This window comes from Podarcis raffonei, chromosome 2, assembly GCF_027172205.1.
Source record: "Podarcis raffonei isolate rPodRaf1 chromosome 2, rPodRaf1.pri, whole genome shotgun sequence".
Taxonomy (NCBI): Eukaryota; Metazoa; Chordata; class Lepidosauria; order Squamata; family Lacertidae; genus Podarcis; species Podarcis raffonei.
In genome coordinates this window covers 74,612,056-74,633,549 of record NC_070603.1, presented here as the reverse complement: position 1 = coordinate 74,633,549, position 21,494 = coordinate 74,612,056, and the positions used below count along the sequence as shown (strand labels likewise).

The 21,494-nt window shown below is 44.1% G+C and overlaps 1 protein-coding gene and 1 long non-coding RNA gene across 3 annotated transcripts in view; one reads left to right on the top strand and one right to left on the bottom strand.

The window, feature by feature from the left end:
* Positions 1-21,494, top strand: part of PCBP4 (poly(rC) binding protein 4) — a 36,960-nt gene that overhangs the window by 11,528 nt on the left and 3,938 nt on the right. For both annotated transcript variants that reach the window (XM_053377491.1, XM_053377490.1), the window contains exons 2-11: positions 8,597-8,765; positions 9,459-9,482; positions 9,581-9,613; positions 10,486-10,602; positions 11,373-11,504; positions 13,360-13,488; positions 15,733-15,807; positions 18,141-18,185; positions 19,650-19,725; positions 20,897-20,949. In XM_053377491.1, coding sequence (XP_053233466.1) covers positions 8,655-8,765; positions 9,459-9,482; positions 9,581-9,613; positions 10,486-10,602; positions 11,373-11,504; positions 13,360-13,488; positions 15,733-15,807; positions 18,141-18,185; positions 19,650-19,725; positions 20,897-20,949 — 795 coding nt within the window. In that variant the 5' untranslated portion in view covers positions 8,597-8,654. The remainder of the gene's footprint in view (positions 1-8,596; positions 8,766-9,458; positions 9,483-9,580; positions 9,614-10,485; positions 10,603-11,372; positions 11,505-13,359; positions 13,489-15,732; positions 15,808-18,140; positions 18,186-19,649; positions 19,726-20,896; positions 20,950-21,494) is intronic.
* Positions 1,495-13,871, bottom strand: LOC128408183 (uncharacterized). The gene is made up of 4 exons (XR_008328992.1): positions 13,699-13,871; positions 10,467-10,680; positions 8,248-8,293; positions 1,495-1,625 (listed from the first exon to the last, which is right to left on the bottom strand). It is a non-coding gene; the product is annotated as an uncharacterized LOC128408183 (long non-coding RNA).

Genomic DNA, 21,494 nt, shown 5'->3' with positions numbered 1-21,494 from the left:
GGGAATAGGCTAGATAATATCTGAGGCACCGCCCAACTTTATTATTCTTGGAGAACCATAGCATAGATGCTCCATTTCCTATTTTAATCCAGGAGCTTTCCAATCTCACTATTCATTCTGCTCTGAAATGTAATTTTCAGGTAACAAAAGTGCCATGCAGTATACAGCTTGGTATTTGTCATGAGATGTAAGAATAACCCAGGGCAAAATGAGTTAAATCTTAAACCATAAAAAGGTTTATCTTAAGGAAAACAGCAGAACATAATTTCAGATTTATAAAGCTACCTTTGCAAAATTCCCGAATAAAGCCCAACACTACGCATGTGCATTCAGAAGTAAGTCCCATTAAATTCAATGGTACTTATGCCCAATTTGCAACTTTAGCTGAAGACAGTACATGTTAGAAATCAAGGCCAAAATGCTGAAAGTTATGAGAAATCTTAACATGTTTCCAGTATGTTTGGAGATACATTTGCTCTTCTCAGTCAGAGCACAAAACAAGAATGATTTCTATCCATATCTCTGCTTCCTACCATATTGCTGCCCTTCAGCAACCATAGATTTGAATATATCTATCTCATCCAGTCTGAATGAGTCTAAAGCTTGGTCTGAAGCTCAACATCAAAAAAACGAAGATCATGGCCACTGGGCCCATCACCTCCTGGCAAATAGAAGGCAGTGAGAGATTTTACTTTCTTGGGTTGCATGATCACTGCAGATGGTGACAGCAGTCACGAAATTAAAAGACACCTACTTCTTGGGAGAAAAGCAATGACAAACCTAGACAGCATCATAAAAAGCAGAGACATCACCTTGCCGACAAAGGTCCGTATAGTTAAAGCTATGGCTTTCCTAGGAGTGATGTATGGAAGTAAGAGCTGGACCATAAAGAAGGCTGATCACCGAAGAATTGATGCTTTTGAATTATGGTGCTGGAGGAGACTCTTGAGAGTCCCATGGACTGCAAGAAGATCAAACCTATCCATTCTTAAGGAAATCAGCCCTGAGTGCTCACTGGAAGGACAGATCATGAAGCTGAGGCTCCAATACTTTGGCCACCTTATGAGAAGAGAAGACTCCCTGGAAAAGACCCTGATGTTGGGAAAGATTGAGGGCACAAGGAGAAGGGGACGACAGAGGACGAGATGGGTGGACAGTGTTCTCGAAGCTACTAAAATGTGTTTAACCAAATTACGGGAGGCAGTGGAAGACAGGAGTGCCTGGTGTGCTCTGGTCCATGGGGTCACGAAGAGTTGGACACGACCAAACGACTAAACAACAACAAATCTCACCCAGAGTTCTGGTTCAGGTTCAGGAAGTATCATCAAAAATTAGGTGTTTGTGAGCCAATAACAAATATTTTGATGATCATAATTGAAATTATAATCAAAATACTTTTGATTAGCTCAAAACCGACAATTTTTTAATGATAGTATCTATACAAAAAACAAACCTCTCTTCCTGTATATAAAACTGTATATAAAACTCCTGTATATAAAACAGGAGTGATGCAATGATGACATAATTTCACATAAATATCTCATCCCTAGCTGGGAGACAGGAAGTAGGTTTGGGACTGGAGGAAGACACAAGTTTCCCATAATATTCAGTTGACCTGAAAATACCTGAGAAGTATAATGATTAAAAGGGTGGGTTTGAATTATTCCTCAACACATCAGAGTGCCACATTTGTCTCACTTGACCTTTAGCACTAGGAGGCCTGACTTTTTAAAAAGTTATCAATTGACCAAATGTCCTGAATAAACAGGACAACGTATTTTTTTCCTTCCATGATTTTTTTTAAAAAATGAATGCTTATTTCAGTACTAACGAGGCAACGATGTATATGCTATGCGTGTAAACTGGAGTTTGTGGCAAAATGTAATGGCTTTTGCTATTGCATGAATGCCTATGGTTTTGTTTCTTTCCTTTTCTGTATGATTTCCAAGGAATAGCTGAGGTTCAGAATAAAAGTCCTTTCATAAATATTGGTTTGCAATATTTGGGACTTCCCCACTTTTTGCTTTGTATTAAAGCGGCAAAGCCAAGCCCTGTGTGTCTAGGACCAATCTTAGGCTGTGTATGTAGTCCTGTTTACTCTGCATCCAGTGCACCCCCACAGCTGGTTTGCAAAGAGGTATGCACACAGTGTTAGCCACAAAATCCATGTGCATCCTAGCATTTTTTAAATTGAATACAGTGGTACCTCAGGTTACATATGCTTCAGGTTACATACGCTTCAGGTTACAGACTCCGCTAACCCAGAAATAGTGCTTCAGATTAAGAACCTTGCTTCAGGATGAGAACAGAAATCGTGCTCTGGCGGCGCAGCAGCAGCAGGAGGCCCCATTAGCTAAAGTGGTGCTTCAGGTTAAGAACAGTTTCAGGTTAAGAACGGACCTCCGGAACGAATTAAGTACTTAACCCGAGGTACAGTGTTTTGATATGTTTTCCCCTGGTAATGTGTTTGTTGTGCACACAGCCTAATACCCACAACCAATAATTACTACATAATTGAAGTCTGTGGTTCTCTCTCTCTCTCCCTCCCTCTCTCTCTCTCTCTCTCTCTCTCTCTCTCTCTCTCACACACACACACACACACACACACACACACACACACACACGGTCTTCTGTTCTCTGCCTCAGAGGGGTCTTTTTCTGGAGCCTTTGTCTGACAGGAAAGAGGAGCCCTCCAAGCCCAGCAAATGAAAGCAGAGGCCTGATGGCTTCTCTTCTGTTGTCTCGCCTGCCATAACTTGTTGTTGTCCCAAACAAAGCCCCAGGTTTTCCTGGCACTCAGTCTCTCAGGCAAGAATAAAAGGCGCTGGAGTCTAAATAAGCCCCCTGAGGACTCTTTGATAGGGACAGTTGCCGCCTGGGACAGCTGAGAAAGATCAGAAAGGGGGGTGGGTGTCCAGTGTCTGCATTTACACAGCTGTCGCCTTCTCGCCTCATCACTGGGTTAACTAGCATTTTCAGCCTGTTTTCCTTATGGATTTTCAGAAGGGACCTAAGACCATTTTGGCTCCGGTTATTGAAGAAACAAAAGGGGAGGGGGCAGCCCATGCCCTCCGCTGCTGCTGCTTCTGTGTCTCCTCGTTCCCCTCAGAAGAGGGTGATTAGGGACTCTGGTTGGGGGAGGGGAAGCACATGGACTGGCCCATCACTGTGTGGGTTTGCATTCCACAGATGCCTCTGATGATGCGCCTGACGCAGAGAGCCACACACATTATTAGCAGGAAGGTTGGGTTTGAGGCAGCATGGTGGAGGTTGTGCAGAGGGCAATGCTAGACCAAACATAGATCCAACAGGCAAATCAACACAGGCAGAGCACGGAGAGGAGTCTCTTGGAAAGGTCTTGTTTCCAAGATGAGGAAAGAAGCAGAAAGCTCAGGTTGATTAATCTTAAGCAAAGTGAATTATTATTGTTTCTGAGGACTGCCAAGGATGGGGCAGAGCTGCTCTTAGGAATCGTAGAACTGCAGTCAGAGAAAAGCGAGGAGCAATGGCTTGAGGGGAAGTAAGGCACAGAAGCAAAGGAAGTTCAGCAGCAGCACCTACCTATGTTCTCCTTTTTCTGCTCAACTAAGACCAACCCTCTTTGTATATGGAGATTGGGGGGACACACAAAAAGAAGCTTGGTCTCGTTTGGCCCTTAACTACAAGGTTTTTAAAGTATGTTGGTCCCATCAAATTCTGGTATCCCCATAACTTAGGCTTCCTTGCTGAAGAGTTTTGGAAACTTTCAGTTGAGATTTTGTGGTGGGACGTATCTCACATGGGAGCATTGCTGTTTCCGGTGCATGTGGCAGCAGGCACCCTCACATGCCTCCTCTTGAATATACATTGCATCATCAGATGGTTTGACGACACTCAAATGCAAAGAACATATATCTGTTCACTTCAAAATTCATTTGAAAGCACGTTCTGTGAGACGTGGACAGATGTTCCCCATCCTTCCTAGTGCTTATAAAGACTAGAATGATTCTTTGATCTGGATGGTACTCCAGGAACATGAGAGCCCTGATGTCTTCACTGAAACAGTCAATCAATACTGGCTGCTCCCTGGGTATTGAGCATTAACTTGTTATTGTTGCCAGTGTGATGGAGGTGAGAGTGTCTTGCCTGCTGAACTTCCTAGCTTGCAATAATGGCTCCAGAGGATGTTTCTGTCCAACAGTTTTAATACTGAGTAAGTGAGCTTGGAGTGCTTTCCCCTCTCCTACGTTTGAAGGATAGACAAGGCTCCATTGCTGGGGCTGCAGTTTGTTTTCCTATCTCTGAATCCACTTGACAGCCTGAATGAGGCTGCTCCATAAAGAAAGGGAGCGAAGGCCTTTGACAGCTGCTGTGCTCACTTCTGCTCCACCAGAAGCAAAAGGGTAAAAGGTGACGTCTGTACAAAGGTTTGCTGTGCGACTACTGAGCAAAGTGACAGATTCATGGCACAAAAAGCAGACATGGGAAACCTGTCATCAATACACTTTGGACACATCCAAACTGGCAGTTTTTCACACAACTGCTGAAAATTGTATGAGCTTGTACAGTCTACATCCCTTTCCTTTTTCCTGCATGCTACTTCTTGAGTCCCCCCCCCAGCACCCGCCATCGCTGCCACAGAAATGCTTATTAAAGGGACATAATTTTCAGTGTGTTTTTTATTGAGTGTGGAGCAGCTCCTCATCTTCTTTCCTCATCAAAGCGTTTTTTAAAAATATCCTAAATGACAGCGAATGTACGGTACATTATTGTACTCATGCACCTACTGAATTATGTGTGTTGAGCTCTTTTAGCCAAAACCAGATCTACTTAGAAGCAACTTCATGATCCGTTCTCAATTTTCCTTGTTGCAAAAACTAAATTTTCCAGCAAGCTGCAAAAACGATATCCTAACCCACTCTGGCATTTTAAGTGCACCTCTTAAGGGTTGGCTTTTGCCTCACCACATGCTCTGGCCATCATTTGCGGCTCTGATGCAGATTCCTTATCTTCACGAGGCGTGGCTGATTGCAATCTGGGCTACGACCTTCTGTGTGGTGGTGCCCATTCTGCCAAATAGTTTGGCAGGCAAAGTGCACCAGGCCCCTTCACTGCTTGGTTTCAGGCAAGTGGTAAGGATGTTGCTGTTTTAAAAAGTCCTTCAGCTGATTATTTTTCTGCCTGGTGCTTGGCTGTGTCCGAATTAGTACCATGAGTTTTGTGATGTTAATGGCTGGGTTCAGAAAAAGTGATTGTTTTATATTTGAAATATTGTTTTTGGTATTTGGATTTGTTAGCTGCCTAGAATTCCTTCGAAAGTAGGCGGAATGCAAGTTTTTAAAATAAAAATGAAACAAAAAAGTTATTGTCTAGCTTCCTCAAATATGAAAAGACCCAAACCAAAATAGAATCAATGGGGTGTAGTTACAGTAGGGCCTGTCCAGACTTTTTTTGGGGGGGGGTACATTTGTGATAATTTGTGTTCATGATGCTTTTGGTGCAGTGACACATGACCCTGCTTTCAATTCTGTGGAAAAAGCTTTGAGGTTGTAAATATCGCTTCATTTCCAGTCAATGCATCTCCTGCAATCTTCTGCTGATATCCTGAAACTTTTATTTAATGCCTGGTTTATTTTTAAATGCTCTGGTTTATTTTCGTCCTGCATTTGTTGCGCTATAGCCTCTCAGGCCAGCATAATGTGGTAACATTGGGGAAGCACTGAAGAACAAACTACAGTCATACCTTATGTTACATTTGCTTCAGGTTGAGCATTTTCAGGTTGCGTCCTGTGGCGACCCAGAAGTACCGGAAAGGGTTACTTCCGGGTTTCACCACTTGCGCATGCACAGATGTGCAAAATGACATCATGCACAGAAGCAGCAAATCGCAACCTGTTCACAACAGAGGTACCACTGTAAAGCAGAATAAATCCACCCACTAATGCACTATTATTGTCTCAATAACATGTTGCAGAAGAAACCCACAATAAAACACTAATCTGCAGGGGCCCATAGCACAGTGGAGAGAATGTTGGACTAGAACCAAGGAGAGAGACCTGGGGAAAATACTAGGACTGGTTGGTTGGTTGGTTGGTTGGTTGTGGCAGATTGAGTTTTGCTGTGCCCTAAAGGAAAAAGTGAAACAAACTGTGACAAGAGTTATGGTCTGGCTGTACCTTTAATAGCAGGTGAGGTATAGAATCAGAAGCTTTGATGAATATTTCAGACTTTGCCTGATACTTGCCCAGTACAGTAGTATCTGAATTCCAAATTGTGCTTTCATCCAGCATGTGCCATGTCTCTAAATGCCTGCACTGGATCATTTGAGTGCCCTCCTTTACATGCCTCACCTTGGCAGTGAGGATGTGTGTGCAGATTTTGGTTTATATTTATTGCCTAGCCCAGAATGATTAGTTAGGATTACAGTAAATTGCTGGCAGTAGATTGTTCTGATAAAAAGAGCTGTGCATCTACAGAAGGCCTCGCATTCTGTAATGAACGTGTTGACCTTGATTTTAAAGTATTATCTTTCTTGAATAAAGTATTATCTTCCTTTTGAGAGGCTTTGTGAATGAGCCAGCTGAACATGTAAAATGTGTTAACTGTGTCGTAATTCCCCTTCTGTGTCAGTTGCGATTTCTAACCCTCTCAAGTGAACTGAAGTTACCTTGCAAGCCGAAGTGGGCCTGAGTCCACAAAAGCTTATGACATAATACAGTTGCCTTCAAGGTGCCGTAAGACTAATTGCATTTTTTGCTGCAACAGGCTAACATGGCTTCTACTCTATGTTGCAAGACAAAACACAGGAGGAAGAACACCTCCGGTCCACTTGGTTTGCAGAAAGTTGATAATCTTGCTCCTATTTTATAGCTGTAGTTCTTGGATTCACAAAAAAACCTATAATGGAGCAACTAGTCTAAACATTGAGAGGGGACTCTGCAGAAAACCCAGGAATTAAAGCCAGATGATCCAAAGAATCTCTGAGGCAATTGCATTAATTCAAAGATTCTCCCTTTACAAAGAAATAGATATCAAAATAGGGTTGGGGGTATTGCTAGATCCTTAAAATTCCATGGTGCAAATTTGCATATGCTAATTTATAGATATAGTTGAGCATTTAGGCATTTTTTTAGAGGGAGAGCCACCCTGTAAGCAAAGTAAATAAAACCAAACTTTTTAAAAGTTAATAACAACAGGGGAAGGGGCTGAAGATTGTCAGCCCAGTCCAAAAGTCTTGAGGGTTGCCACAAGTGATGGTGGAAGAGAGGTTGAGAGTATTTGGGTAAAAATTGTAGGAGAGGGAAACAACAGCAACTTTTCTGTGCGAGTCTTCTATAGACCACAAAGCCATACTGAAGACATGGCTGATGCCTTTCTAGAACAGATTAACAAACATTCAGAAAAGAGAGATATAGTAGGGAAATTGCAGTCAAACATAACTACGCATAAGTGCTAGTTACTGCCCAAAGGGTTAAGAAAATAGAGCTGGATTCCTAGACTCCGCTATGTCCCCTTTTCTCCGATGAGAAAGTAAAGCCTTCTCTTCCTGTTCCCACTCATTCCACTCCATGTAACTAACAAAGGAAAATGTTTCTAAGCAAGCTCTAAGCTTAGAGCATGTGTTTGAAGCTATATTTCTGTATTTTCTACCCAAAAGTATTCTGCCTATGCTCTCCTTGCTGCTGCTTGGATAAATGCATGAATGTTTTGTAAGTAAAGTGTTTTAAACTTACGTAACAGGGTGTGGTCTGTTCATTGTAAGAAGGATAGAAAGAGAGCAGCACTGTTTGCAAGTGGACGAGATGGGATAAAAGGGTCTATCAACCTATATTCTTAGGACTATACTACCGCTTGACTTTTGTGTAAGTTCTACTACTGGGGACTCTCTCTTGCTGGCGGGTGAGTTTAGCCCTGTGTTTTGAATCCAGGCTCTCAGCCTATTATTTTGCTATTTACCCCACACATGTGGGTCACAGGGATTCATATTCCACCCCTCACCCCCCCACCCATATATATGGTATCTATGATATTCAAGAATTTTGCTCACTTGAACAGCAGCCAGCCATGCAATACACTGGAGGTGAGGGAGGGATTACACAGCTGGTCATTTCCATCACATATCTGAACAAAATGGAGATCAAGTGTCCAGCACGACATGGTACTGTGGCTCTGACCCAGGGATCCCCACTTCCTACCATCCAAGATCTCTGCAAATAGACTATCGAAATAAACTTGTCGAGAGGCAGGATATTCTTAAATGTCACCTACCTTTTTACCCAGATTGCATATATATATATTATCGTTGTATGTTCTCCTTTTGGAGGGAGTTTGGGATATAAATCTGATTAATAAATCATAATGTTTGACTGAGTTTCTCTGAAGGGTTTTCAGTGAATTGCATCTGGAAAGGCTGCTGTGTTTCCTTATGTGATGCTTCTCTTCATCGTTGTAATCATTATCCTCCAGGGCTCCCTGACTCTGAGACAAGAAGCATCAAAGGACGTTGCATGAAACTCAACCACTGCTTCCTCATCACTGCAGCCCTGCCAGCTCGCTGGGCTGATTTACAAGCAAGGTTCCTTCTGAGGCTCTTTTATTTCTCTCTCTGTGTCTACAGATTTGGCGCCTTCCGCTCCTGCTAGACCCTGGGTGTTGGTTTCCTTAGGAGCAGATCCATGCATTCCTACATCATGGCATCGCCAGATAGGATGAGTGGCTCAGATAATGGACTAGACGAAGCAGAACTCAGCATCACTCTCACCCTTCGAATGCTTATGCATGGGAAGGTAAGTAAACAGAGACTCCCGTATTAGGTTGTGATCCTGATTTCGTTAGGGTCCATAGCAGACCTCTCATTGGATCAGATTTGCTGTTTGCCTTGGTGGGGAACATTGGCTATGATGCAAACCTAAGTCCCCAAACTCAGTGAGCCACTACCCTACTTCTAAATCAGGAGGGCGTCTTGAAATACTAGTCACATACACACCATATATTTAATGTACACAATTCTTCCTTCAATTTAGTTAAGGGTGCTGGGAGTTGTAGTTCTTTTATAGGTAAACTACAGTTCCCAGGATTCTTTGGGGGAAGCCATGTGCTTTAAATGTATCGTGTGGATGTGATTCTTTCCTACACACAATACCTTTTCTGTGTGGGGAATCTCGAGCTGGAATTACAAAATAGACTCAGCAGAAGACGTTGCCAAGGTGTCTGGATTAACATGTAAATTCACCATAACATTTTTTTATTTGTAAAGGCTCCAATAAGGAAGGTCGTGAGATTGCCAATGTCTGGGAAGAGGGATATCCCTCTCATTTAAGCTGTCAAATCCTGAATGACCCATGTTTTCCATGGGGGGGGGGGAGAAGAAAAGTGCTGCCTTCTCATTTTCTGGCAGAAAGTATACAGACATTGCCAAACTCCTGCTGATTTGTAAATCTCCCTTAATTCAACTTCTCATGTCTTTTGTGTTTCTGCAGGAAGTTGGCAGTATCATAGGCAAGGTAAGATTGATGTAGGCTCTTGTGTGTGGCGGCTGTTTCTTTGTTGCATCTGTGAAGCTGCGGAAGTCTGACGAACTTTTTTGTCATTAATCCAACAGAAAGGAGAGACTGTGAAGAGGATACGGGAACAAGTAAGTGTGGAAGTAATTCCATTCTAGATTGGAATTGGCTGCTGGTCAAACCTGGAATGGTGTAGAATGCCTATACGATTCTGGACATTTTATCTGGAAAAAGGTTTTTTTGTGAGGAAAGTGGGTATCCTGAATGAGAATTGAGAAGAGTATGCGGAGAAATGTGAAGAGGCACAAGGCAGGGGAGCAGCCTGCACAAGCCTTGTTTGTCAGCATTTCTTTAAAATTCAAATGAAGTTTAAAGTTACATGATTATTCTACAGAGTGGAAATACCATAGCTCAATGGTAGATAACTTTTTGTGGATGCAGAAAACCCCAGGTTCAGTCCCTGGGGTTCTCCAGGGAGGACTGTGATTTGGAAAAGGCTTTTTCCCTCTGAAACCCTGGAGAGAGAGCCACTGCGAACTATTGTCAACAATAGAGCTAGATAGATCTGTCATCTGTCAAAGGTGAGATGCAAATCAATGACTTGAGATGCAGAGAGATTCCCCCCCCCCCCGTATGTAAAGTCACATTTTTACATTGCTGTACACACCAGAGAGTGGGCAGGGATGTCTTCACCAGGTGCAAATTACCTGATTTGTTTCTCTGTGCTTCACCTATTCAGTGAAGTATCTGTGCATGTGCAACAGCTATCTCAATGGCAATGTGTGCACAGCCTCAGTGTGAGGCAGCTTCCTATGTTCCCTAGAGAGACAAGTCTCTCTCTCTCTCTCTCTCTCTCTCTCTCTCTCTCTCTCTCTCTCTCTTAGCTGCATGTCTGTAATACGGAGCCCATCTTACAGGATTCTTATATCAACAAAGCATTCTAAGCACTTGGTAGCAATGTTAAATTATTATTAATGACATTACTCATGGTTTGCTTTCTTAGAGTACAGCCAGGATCACAATTTCAGAGGGATCGTGTCCAGAACGGATCACCACTATCACAGGATCCACTGATGCAGTTTTTAGAGCTGTTTCCATGATTGCTTTCAAGCTGGAAGAGGTAAGGTGGTCACTCAGTTCTGCCTCCACACGGCGGAGTCTCCTCCTCACAGAGTTTCATTGCCTCGTACAGATGAAACTGGAGGATGCTGTAGCAAAAGAAATATGTTTTTTCTCCACATATCAGTTTAAAACACACACACAGAAACAAAAAGGCATTGGCACAGCAATCACATCCTAGATAGCAGGAGAAAGCAACCTACTTTCTATAAGGGAGCCTAGTTTCTTACGGTCTGGGAGATTTAGTGTTTCTGTGATCCAGTTGATAAACTTAATAGACACCCAAGAAAGAAGACAATTGGACAATCTGATTTTGAGAAAAATTGGTTTTACTACTTGTGTATGGGGCAATAAAATACATGAGAATGTTCAACCACATACCTCATTGAACGATTATGACTAAACATGGAAAGGGTTCTGATATACTTATCTTTGCATGTAGGAGTTATCTTTTTAATGATACTGGCATGTAGAGTCAGGAGTTGGGGGGCGGGGAGTTAAATCCTGCTCCCAATCATGACCCAGGTTAGGAGATCAGGCCATGTTATGCCTGGAAATCAGTGTGGAATGTTATTGGCTGATTGCTCCAGGATTTCTAAAATCTAAATATCATCATATGGATCCTAGGAATGCAGGAGCAAAGAACCAAACCATCTGAGTGTTACAACAGCAGTGGTGTATCCGGAATGGTCTTATGCATACTACTACCAAAAAGGTGATTCTGAAGGAACCCATTGAAACTTGAACCTCATCCCGTTGGTTTTGTTTCAGGATCTGGGAACAGGAGCTGCCAATGGAGGAACTGTCTCCAGGCCACCTGTCACACTGAGGCTGGTCATTCCAGCCAGCCAATGTGGCTCGCTCATTGGCAAAGCAGGAGCCAAAATAAAGGATATCCGAGAGGTACAAACTTTGGAAATCCGTTATCTGAGTTCTTCTCCTATTGCTTCATTCCTTTCCATTCCATGGACAAGAACACCTGTTTCTTCTACGTTTGTTTTCTGTACCTGAACCATTTTTCTTCCTAGTTTTCATATTTGCTACTCATCCTAAGCTACCTGAGTGAACTTTTTATAAAACTAGGGGCTGCCATTCCCTTGCATTAACTCCCTAGAGCTTCCCCTTCCCACCCCATGCAACTACTAAGCTCACTTTTCACCTTCCCAACCCCATTTCTGGCCTTCTCTCATCTGTTCTGCAGCTCTACTTTACACCTGTTTGCACCTCCACCCCCCATGTCCATGCCTTCCCCCTCCTTTTGTGCAACCCCCCCTTGTACACAAACCACCCCCATGGGAACCTCCTGCTTCTTCCTCCACCCACACATTGCAAATATGAAGCACCCTTTTTACCTTCTGCCCAGTTCTGAAGCCACCATCTCCGCCTATTCTGCAGTCTTGCATGTTCATGCTTTCCTCTTCAACCCCATTTCCTTGCCTCCTTCTCACCTTTACTCCTTTCTCCCCTCCACCGGCCTCCTTACTTTTCTCAATTCTTTTTTGCACATATATCACCCCCCGCATTTCCATGCCTTATGCCAGGGGTCCCACAATACGCCTGTCACAATGCCCAGATCCGCTGCCGGCCAGCTGGCCCCTCTGTCCATGGCCACACCGAGTTTACCTCAGCCACAGGTGGCAAGACTTCACATTGGCTGCAGGAACTTCCTGCAGCCAATCCGAAGCTGCACCAGCGTTCCCACCTGCCCAGAAGCCGTGCCAGCGTCACAGAAGTCAGTCCCCGCATGGCAAGGTATCTGCAGTGCGCAGGGACTGACCGAGCAGGCAGCAGGGTCTGCGGGCCGGATTTATGAGCCTGGGGGGCCGCATCCGGCCCCCGGGCTGTAGTTTGCCAGCCTCTGCCTTATGCGCCCTCCTATTGTGCAGCCGCTTTTGCGCACACACAACATTATCACCTTCATCCCCTTTTCCTACTTCCTACTTCCAAATCTCCCTTACACACAGACCTCCCACATTTTCATGCCTTTTCCTCTCTCCTGTTCTGCAATCTCCTATCAGCATGGGGTGTGTGTGCAAAGCTGATATATGTTACTGCATCTTTAAGAGCAAAGCTGTCATTTGGCTTGTTCAATTAGGGAAAATTTAATGGATGGATGGTGTGTGTGTGTGTGTGGTTGGTTGGTTGGTTGGTTGGTTGTTAATAACATATTGTCAGGGACTCTTAATGAGTGTGTGGTGGAGGGTTGGAGACTGACTCAGGGGAGGGGACCAGTGATTAATGGGATTTGGTGCCCCTCGTGAGGCATGAATGAAAGAGGAAAAAATCTAAAACTGCCATTTTTTTCATTTCACTGTCTGTCCTTTCTCACTGTACTCAAACAGTGGCAGAAATTTGAGTAAAGCAGAGATGGAGGGTCACAGAAACAAAAACTGGTTTTAAACAATAGGAGAAGTTTGAGGAAAGCAGGTATAGAGAGACACTGAGGAGTTGTTTATTTAAAAAAAATAGTTTTAATAAAGAGAAATAGAAGAGGTGGTATACAAATTTAATAAATAAGAAATAATAGTAATAAAATTGTGAGGTAAACTACAAACATTTCTTTGAGAGGATCTCGTGAATTCTTTTAACTGCGTGTGGATTAATCTCTGCTTAGGAAATCATACCATTAGAAGAAGACTCTGAAATACTTCCCTTCTAGTGATCCATGTGCTGTTTCTGACCTGGCTGTTCTCCGGGTGGGCAGGGTTCATCAGAATGCCCAGAAAGACTGAGAATTTGCTTTTGGCCCCTAATGCAGACCACAGGAGCACAAGTCCAAGTGGCTGGAGACCTCCTCCCCAACTCCACCGAGAGGGCTGTGACAGTCTCTGGAGTACCAGATGCCATCATCCAGTGTGTGCGACAGATCTGCGCTGTCATCTTGGAGGTATGGGTCATTGGGTCCACCTCACCAGGCGAGGACAACATTCTGCAAATTGTGGAGAAGTGGTACCGCAAGGCTGGGTATATACATCTCCAAATTAGACTGCCCTACATTTCCTCCCAAACACGCATGGAGAATTGTTAGAAAATGCCACCCCACTGGTGATAATACGTATAAGCTGGCTGCATCCCTTCCCAGCTGGTTTTGCTGTACCTTTCTTTCCACGGATCTGATGCTTCTGTATCTTGGGTCCCTGCTTCCTTTTCCTGCACTTCTCTTTCAGCTGGAGCCCATCACTGTGGCTTTGTTCAGAGACACTCACCAGGGTTATCAGCCATATCTAGCGTAAGGAACAGTACTGCCTTTGTGACATCAGCTGCCATTGCACCAATCAGCACTCTCAACTATCATTGCCCCCTTTGTTAGGACACAGTTGAGAATGGGGATTGGTGCTATGGGTTCTGATGTCACAAACATAAGTCACATTGGCTCCCCCCCCCCTTAAAGCAGAAGAAATCAGTGATATTCGCCTTTGATTTTTTCAACCCTCCAAAGCAGATTTGGGGAAGGGGTGCATATGGTGTAGGGGTGGGGAGTTCCATTTTGCTAGTGTAAATCCTTAACAGCTGGATATTGCCCAATATAATTCATTTATATCATTGTAAATCTGACCAAAGAAGCAGCAGCAGGGGTGTATACCTGCAGGCAGTTCCCCTCATCAATATCCTCCTACCTATCTGCCTTTCTACTCTAAGGGGAAAATGTACCGGATCCCTGTATCTTTTCCCCTGTAAGGAGAAGAGCAGCTGGGTGGGTGTTTTGATCACAAAAATGTGTCCATGGGGAAAGGGTTAAACATACTTTCCCTACCATGCTACTGTTGAATCAGAAAGAAAGAAAGAAAGAAAGAAAGAAAGAAAGAAAGAAAGAAAGAAAGGGAGAGGAAGGAAGGAAGGAAGGAAGGAAGGAAGGAAGGAGGTGGGACATAGGAAGCTACCTTGCACCAAGTCTGAACTTTGCTCCATCTAGCTCTGTTGTCTTCACTGGCTGCCAGCAACTCTCCAACACTTCAGATTGGGATCTTTCCTGGCCCTGCCTGGAGATGCCTGGAGAATCAAACTTGGGACCTTCTACATGCAGAACGGATGCTCTGCCACTTAGCTATAGTCCTTTCCTTCAGTGGCTGCTCACATGTCAGATCTAGTTTGGCCCATAGTGAACACTGTTTGCAGAGCTGAAGATGAATTCTGCTCTAGATGTCTCATGGTAGCTTCAGTCCGCATGAATGGCACCTGCAGTAAATCTGACAGCCTTGTCAAAAGCTAGTTCCATCAGTGGAATATATATCACCCTTTCCTTGTTGCCAGTGTCAAGAAGTCACACATTGCTCCTTAACACAATGCATGTGAAATCACTGAATCAGATAATATCCTCTGAAAACCCCCAGCAAAGGAGGGTGTACCATCCCTCGAGGTCACTGGTTCCATGGCAGAATTGCTGTTATCAGGGTCAGATTTTGGTAATATCATGCCCTGAGCAAGGACAAAATTTGGCACCCCCCCCAATATTTCCTGTTTTCACAATTATTCATTTTGGTACAGTTGCTTTTTAATAGATCTTCTATTGTATTGTATAGGTATTATTATTATTATTAGTAGTAGTAGTAGTATTTTGTTTCCCCTTGGCCCAGCGCCCTATGCGGGGGAACCACCCACACCAACTTAAATCTGGTGCTGCTGTTACCATCAAGATGTTTCTCCATCTGAAATCTCCCCTTCTGAAACTGAAACTTATTAGATCTAGTACCGCTCTCTGGAGGAACTGAGAACCAGATTTTGCCTTCTTCTGTGTGGCAGCCCTTCCAAGAATTTGAGGAGTGCCATCATGTCCCCCTCTCAGTCTTCCCTTCTCCAAAATAAACATACCAGCTCATGAGGAAAGACTGAAAGAACATACCTAGTGCCTTCAACCTTTTCCTCATAGGACTGTTTTTTTAAAACTGCAGGCCACCTTTATTGTTCTCCTCTGAACCAGGCATCCCTAGGCACTACTCATATCATTATCATACCAAACAGGAGTTAGTTAAAGATATTCCCAGCCGGTGCCTATTTTGCAACTCAAAGAAATACAGGAAGTAGCAAGGGTACTATGGCCATTAGGATGTCATGGGTGGGGGGATACTGATGGGATGGGATGGAAGTGGCATTGTGTATATGGTGCAGTGATTCCTCCTTTGGTTTCCTTCAGTCTCCACCAAAAGGCGCCACTATTCCCTACCACCCCAGCCTGTCCTTGGGATCAGTTCTTCTTTCAGCCAATCAGGTAAGGGACTCATAAATTCACAGGAGACCATTTTTCGGTTGAGGTTAAAAAGAGAGAGAACCATTAGGCTTTGGTTCTCTTGTTACCCAGTAATCAAAGGGTGGGTAAGACTGCGGCCAGCCAGATGATGTTGTGTGGTGACAACTCCTTTCTTCACTGCCCATTGGCCATGCTGGCTGGGGCTGATGAGAGTTGGAGTTCAACAACATCTGGAGAGCCACTGGTTTCCCCCACGCCTACATTCACCACCACATCAATATCAAGCCAGATTAGAAAGTATCAGAATGACTTAATGGGTATCGATTTTACCTTTCCGCCTTAACTTCTGGCTTCTTCCGTGTCATGTGACCAAGCACTTGCTGTCAGATCCCTCAGAGACCATATATACAAGGACCAGCTTGGCTGTGAATCCTAGGAAACTTGCTCCCTGCCTTGCAGGCCTTTTCCCATCTGGCCTGGGAGGGCGGGGCCCTGACTGACTCCAGCTGTAAAAGCTGAGGCTGCTGAACAGACTCTTGGTATTGATAGGGGGTTTTGTGGGCTGGGGGGAGGTGTTGCTGTTGTTGCTTTTAATTTTTTGTATGCTTAAACCAGCAATAGCGCAATGGAATCTTTTAAGTTTACAGAGAAAAAAGAGAATCTACGTTACGGTGAACCAGTTTATAGGACATGGGGATTTAACATGGATATTTTGCTATATGCCTAAAATAACATCTGCTATTTTGTTAAAAGTTGTTTGCCCTTGCAAAATTCTGCCCTGCTGCGATGCACACAGTCAGGTTTAACAAATGTTGCCACTCAAGCACATCTGAGGATTGACAGCCAGTAAAAAGCAGAACTTATTTACCAGATGACCAAAAATTGAGGCTGAAAAGTGTTGATTGGCTGAATAAAATAAAATTACAACTGTATAAGAATAATTAATCTCAGTGAGATGGTGACCCAGTTCCCACACCATGGCGCTAGACAATAAGCCTAAAGCTTATTGGTATCAGCAAACAGATTATATTAGGTGTAAATCTGTAATGTGCTGCCCCATTTCAAATCTACTTTAAGCTTTCATTTACTATGAAATGATGCATAACTGATTTGAATTTTATATTAGGAGGAACAATTACTCATTTGCATTTCAGCCAGATGAAATCATCATAATTTGGGGTCAATAGAATAAACTATTCCGAATTTAAGTGAAACAGAAGACCTAACACACTGAGTTTCGGAATACCACATATATATATACAGATACATCTGACTTCATTATTTACTAGTGTCCTCCTAGTAGTGCAGCAATAAAACTGCTTGCTCATTTGCGTAGCTAAGCAGGGTCCAGTATGGTTTCAAATTAGATGGGGAATCATGTGTTGAGATTCCTGCATCACAGAGGGTTGGGCCAGATGACCCTCAGGATCCCAACTCTACAATTCTATGATTATAATTATCATCTATGTTTTATTCTACAATCATTTTCTAAGGTTTTGTTTGTGTATGTTCTAAAAGTTTAACTTTAAGCTTTTGGTGAGCAAAATGAATGAGATTCACTCTTCCCATATTGCTTATTCATTTGTTTCTGGGTAGGATGATGAAACTGCTTATGGAATTTCTACAGCCTCTTTCTGACTGGTCCTAGTCCTTTCCTCACTTTAAAACTGACATTTCAGTAAGCACAGTAGTTACCAGGAAGTCTACTTTCTTGCGAGCTTCTCTTCCCCACCCCCTGCAATTTCTTATTTATTTAAGTCTTTTGAGATTTACCACCAACAAAATACAAATGACAAGTAAGCCCATCCATTCTTATTCTCAGTTCTGGCGCCAGCACCCAGTGTAGGTAGGCATTTGCCAAGGATCATTTACAGCAGCAAGGCCCCCTGGGGCTGATGCCTTGCCTTGGCTCCCTGAGCTCTTGCTGGCCCTTAAGCACCTGGCAGCCCCAGTGTCCCTGCAACCCCACTCTCTTGCTTGCCAGCTTGTGAGCTGCCTCATCCTGTGCTGTAATGAGCCAGGAGCCACATGGCTGCTCTTCTTCCGGTTCATTTCAGCACCAGCACTGTGAGGGTAAGCCCACCCTCATGGACAAGCACAAGGGGGAATCTGGCAGCTGCCTAGTGCTCACAAACATGCGTGCTTACCTGGCAGCAATGCCTCATGAGCCTGCACAAGGGGGAGTGGGAGGCTGGGGGCTACTAACAGTGCTACCTTTGCCAGAGGGTCAGAGTGGTGGCAAGCACTGGCAGGTAGCAAGGGTACTTTCCCCAGCCCCCTTCCAAAATCTGGAACTGGGCCTATTCTCTTACATTTTTTGATAGCGCTGTTCTCCTTTGTCATCCTTTTTTCAGGGATTCTCCATGCAAGGACAGTACAGTGGTATGTCTCAAGCAGAGGTAAGTCAAGCTTTACAGACTAAAAGGAGGCTCCATTTTGAATTCACACTTCCAAGTAGTTCAATGTATAGCTAGGACCAGCTTCTTCAAGCCTTCGCCTTCCATCGTTCCCCATGTCTTCTTGTCCTGCTTACCTGTTCCGGACTTGCCATTCTGCCTCCCCATTCTGTCCCTCCTGGAATCCAAATGGCAAATCCTGGTGCCTCCAGATAAATTTCTTTGGCGATCACTCGTAGCCAAGTAAGATTGTCTTCAATGAACACTGTTTTAACAGTGAGTCCGTAAGTGACAGTGGAGGCCAATTCTGGATCAACACGTCCTTCCACAGTGGGGGACATAGGTTTCTTGGCGGGAGTTGATCACGGTGAGGGTTTGCCAAGCGTGCCTTCGTCTTAGCACGCTCCTGAATTCGAGCGTCTTCAAAGCTCATGACACCTTTGGTAAAGGCTGTTCTCCAATTGGAGCGCTCACAGGCCAGTGTTTCCCAATTGTCAGTGTTTATACTACATTTTTTGGATTTGCCTTAAGAGAGTCTTTGAAACTCTTTTGTTGACCACCAGCATTACTCTTAACATTTTAAAGTTCGGAATAGAGTAGTTCCTTTAGAAGACGATAATCAGACATCCACACAATATGACTAGTCCAACAAAGTTGATGTTGAAGAATCATTGCTTCAACACTGGTGATCTTTGCTTCCAGACATAGCTGGGCTCCAACTCCCATCAGTCCCAACAGGCATGGCCAATGGCTAGGCTATGGATGATGGGAGCTGTAATCCAGCAACGTTTGGAGAGTTCCTTGTTGGGTAAGGCTATACAATAATTAATGACAGCAGGCAGCACCGCTGGTAACTTTCACTTACTCCATTTCATATACCGTATTTTCCCATGTATAAAATGATGCATTTTGCTTTATAAAAAAAGGCAAAAATTGGGTGTCATCTTATACATGTATAGTGAATGCAAAGGGGGGACGTGCGATTAATGGCAGCAGCAAGCAGGAGATTGGCAGCGGCGATTGGGCAGGTGATTGGCTGTGGCTGCTGCAATTGGGCAGGCAATTGGCCGCTACGGCAAGCGGACAGGTGGGCTGTTGGTGGCGGCGAGCGTACCAGCAATTGGTGGCCGTGGTGAGGTGAGGTGTGTGATCGGCAGTGGCTGTGGCAAGTGATCGGTAGTGGCAGGCAGGCGGGTGAGCGATTGGTGGAAGTGACCTCCCCCTCCGCAAAAGCTAAACTTAATTTCTTAATTTTGGGTTAAAAAAAATAGGGGTCGTCATATACATGGGCGTGTCTTATACATGGAAATATACGGTAATTAAATTTCACATGCCCAGTTAGTACTATACCTCAGGAGTAGCCAATGCTTGTATTCTAGGTGTATGGCTGACCCATCTACTTCCTAATGTGAGCAGATGGGAACGCAGGCCTTGCTGCCATTCCACTGACTTCTTCCTCTCATCTAGGTGTCGAAGTTGCAGCAGCTTTCTGGGCAGCCTGTCTCATTCGCTTCCTTGGGACAATCTCCATCAATAGTAGCAGGTGAGGAACCCCAAAGAGCTATGAAGCCACTTAAACTCCCACAATCCTCTGTGGCAGACTATGGCCCTAGGGGCTTACTCAGATGAACAGTGAGCCTGTGCTCCAGCTGCATTTAGGCAATAGGTCTCCATGGAAAGAACATGGTGCACGAATAATTGGCTCTAGAAATGGCGAATGCAGGACCTTCAAAGAACTAAATAAATTAGCAAATTGCTCATGAAATGATGGAGAATTGCTAGGTAAGGGAGGGGGTTAGCTTTGTTGGAGCCTGCCACTTGGTCTTTTTTCAAAGGCTGGATCAGCACTCTTATGCTAGAGTGGGATACCAGAAGGAGAACTGGAGCATTTATCTTCTGACTCAGGAAAAGCTGTGGCCCTCTAGATATTGCTGGACTACAAAGCCCATCGTCCCTGACCATTAGCCACACTGTTTGGGGATAATGCACATTTCAGTCCAACGGTATCTGGAAGGTCACATGTTCTGCATCCCTGCTCTGTATTTTATTTTTTTAAAGCACAACACTGGATAATACAAGACTAAAAACGGGAGTTCACTCTGGCATGTGCACACACATAAATAAGGGAGGTGGGTATCATTTTGTTCTGAGAATCTTGAACTCTTGGTTACAAAAACAACAAAAGAATCTGAAGGCAAGTGTACTTTTTTGTATAAGGGAATGTGGATTGCCAGGGGACATTCTCTCTCTCTCTCTCTCTCTCTCTCTCTCTCTCTCCCCACCATACTTGTCAACAGGATTTTTTTTTTAATTCATTATGAAGAGTAATCCAAGGATTTTCCACCTAGGATTTTTTCTTATTACATTAAAAGAACAGCATTAACCAATGGGAGTCTGCATCAGACAGGAGGAGGGCAGGGCAGTCTCCCTCAGTCTAAAATTAGTCCGGTGTAATGTGACCCAAGCAAAGTGGCATAAAACAAAAGCCTCTTCTTGGAGCTTCTGATGGCTTTGCAGTAGCTGGGAAACGGTCCAGTCCTGTTTGCGTGCCTCCTGCTCTTTGCACCGTACAGTGCCTGGAAAGGATTCTTTGGGTTTCACTTCTTCTGTAGCCTTGTGATGTGGTCATCCTAGCGCTCCTCCTTTTAGGAAGGCAAGAAAGAGCCAGGACAGAACAGCCCCAGTAACGTTGTGCTTCTTTTCTCCCTTTTCAGCCCTGGACACGAATGCTCAGAATAGCTCTCAGGAGTTCCTGGTTCCTAATGATGTAAGTTTGCCTCTACGAACTACAGTTCCCAAATATATTTTGGGGATAGTCATGTGCTTTAAATGTATGGTGTACATTTAGTAAGCTCACACACGTGTCCACAGAGGTCTTCCTTGGTGCGCATAGGGTCCTCCCCATCCCACTTGGTGCTTGAAAGAAGCTTTGTATCGCAGCCAAAGGGAATAGGTTGTGGTGTGTGTTGAGTTGTGTGCGTTGTGCCCATTATAGTTTCCCCGGTTTGCAAATGTGTGCAGGGGCCCCAAAAGGTTATAATCAGAGCCAAACCCATCCCACTCTTTATGGAGATCTTCAAAGAGTGATTCCGTTCAAACAAAAGTAGAAGAGCCCTAAATATTTTGCTGCAGAGTCCTTTGGCTTCTTTCTCAGTCAAAACTAGGTTGGAAAAGGGAACAGGGCTCTTGCAGTTTCAACTGTTGTGTAGAAGAGGAAATTTCACCAAGTGTAGCTTGTCATGCAAACTACAGTGGTACCTCAGGTTACAGATGCTTCAGGTTACAGACGCTTCAGACTCCGCTAACCCAGAA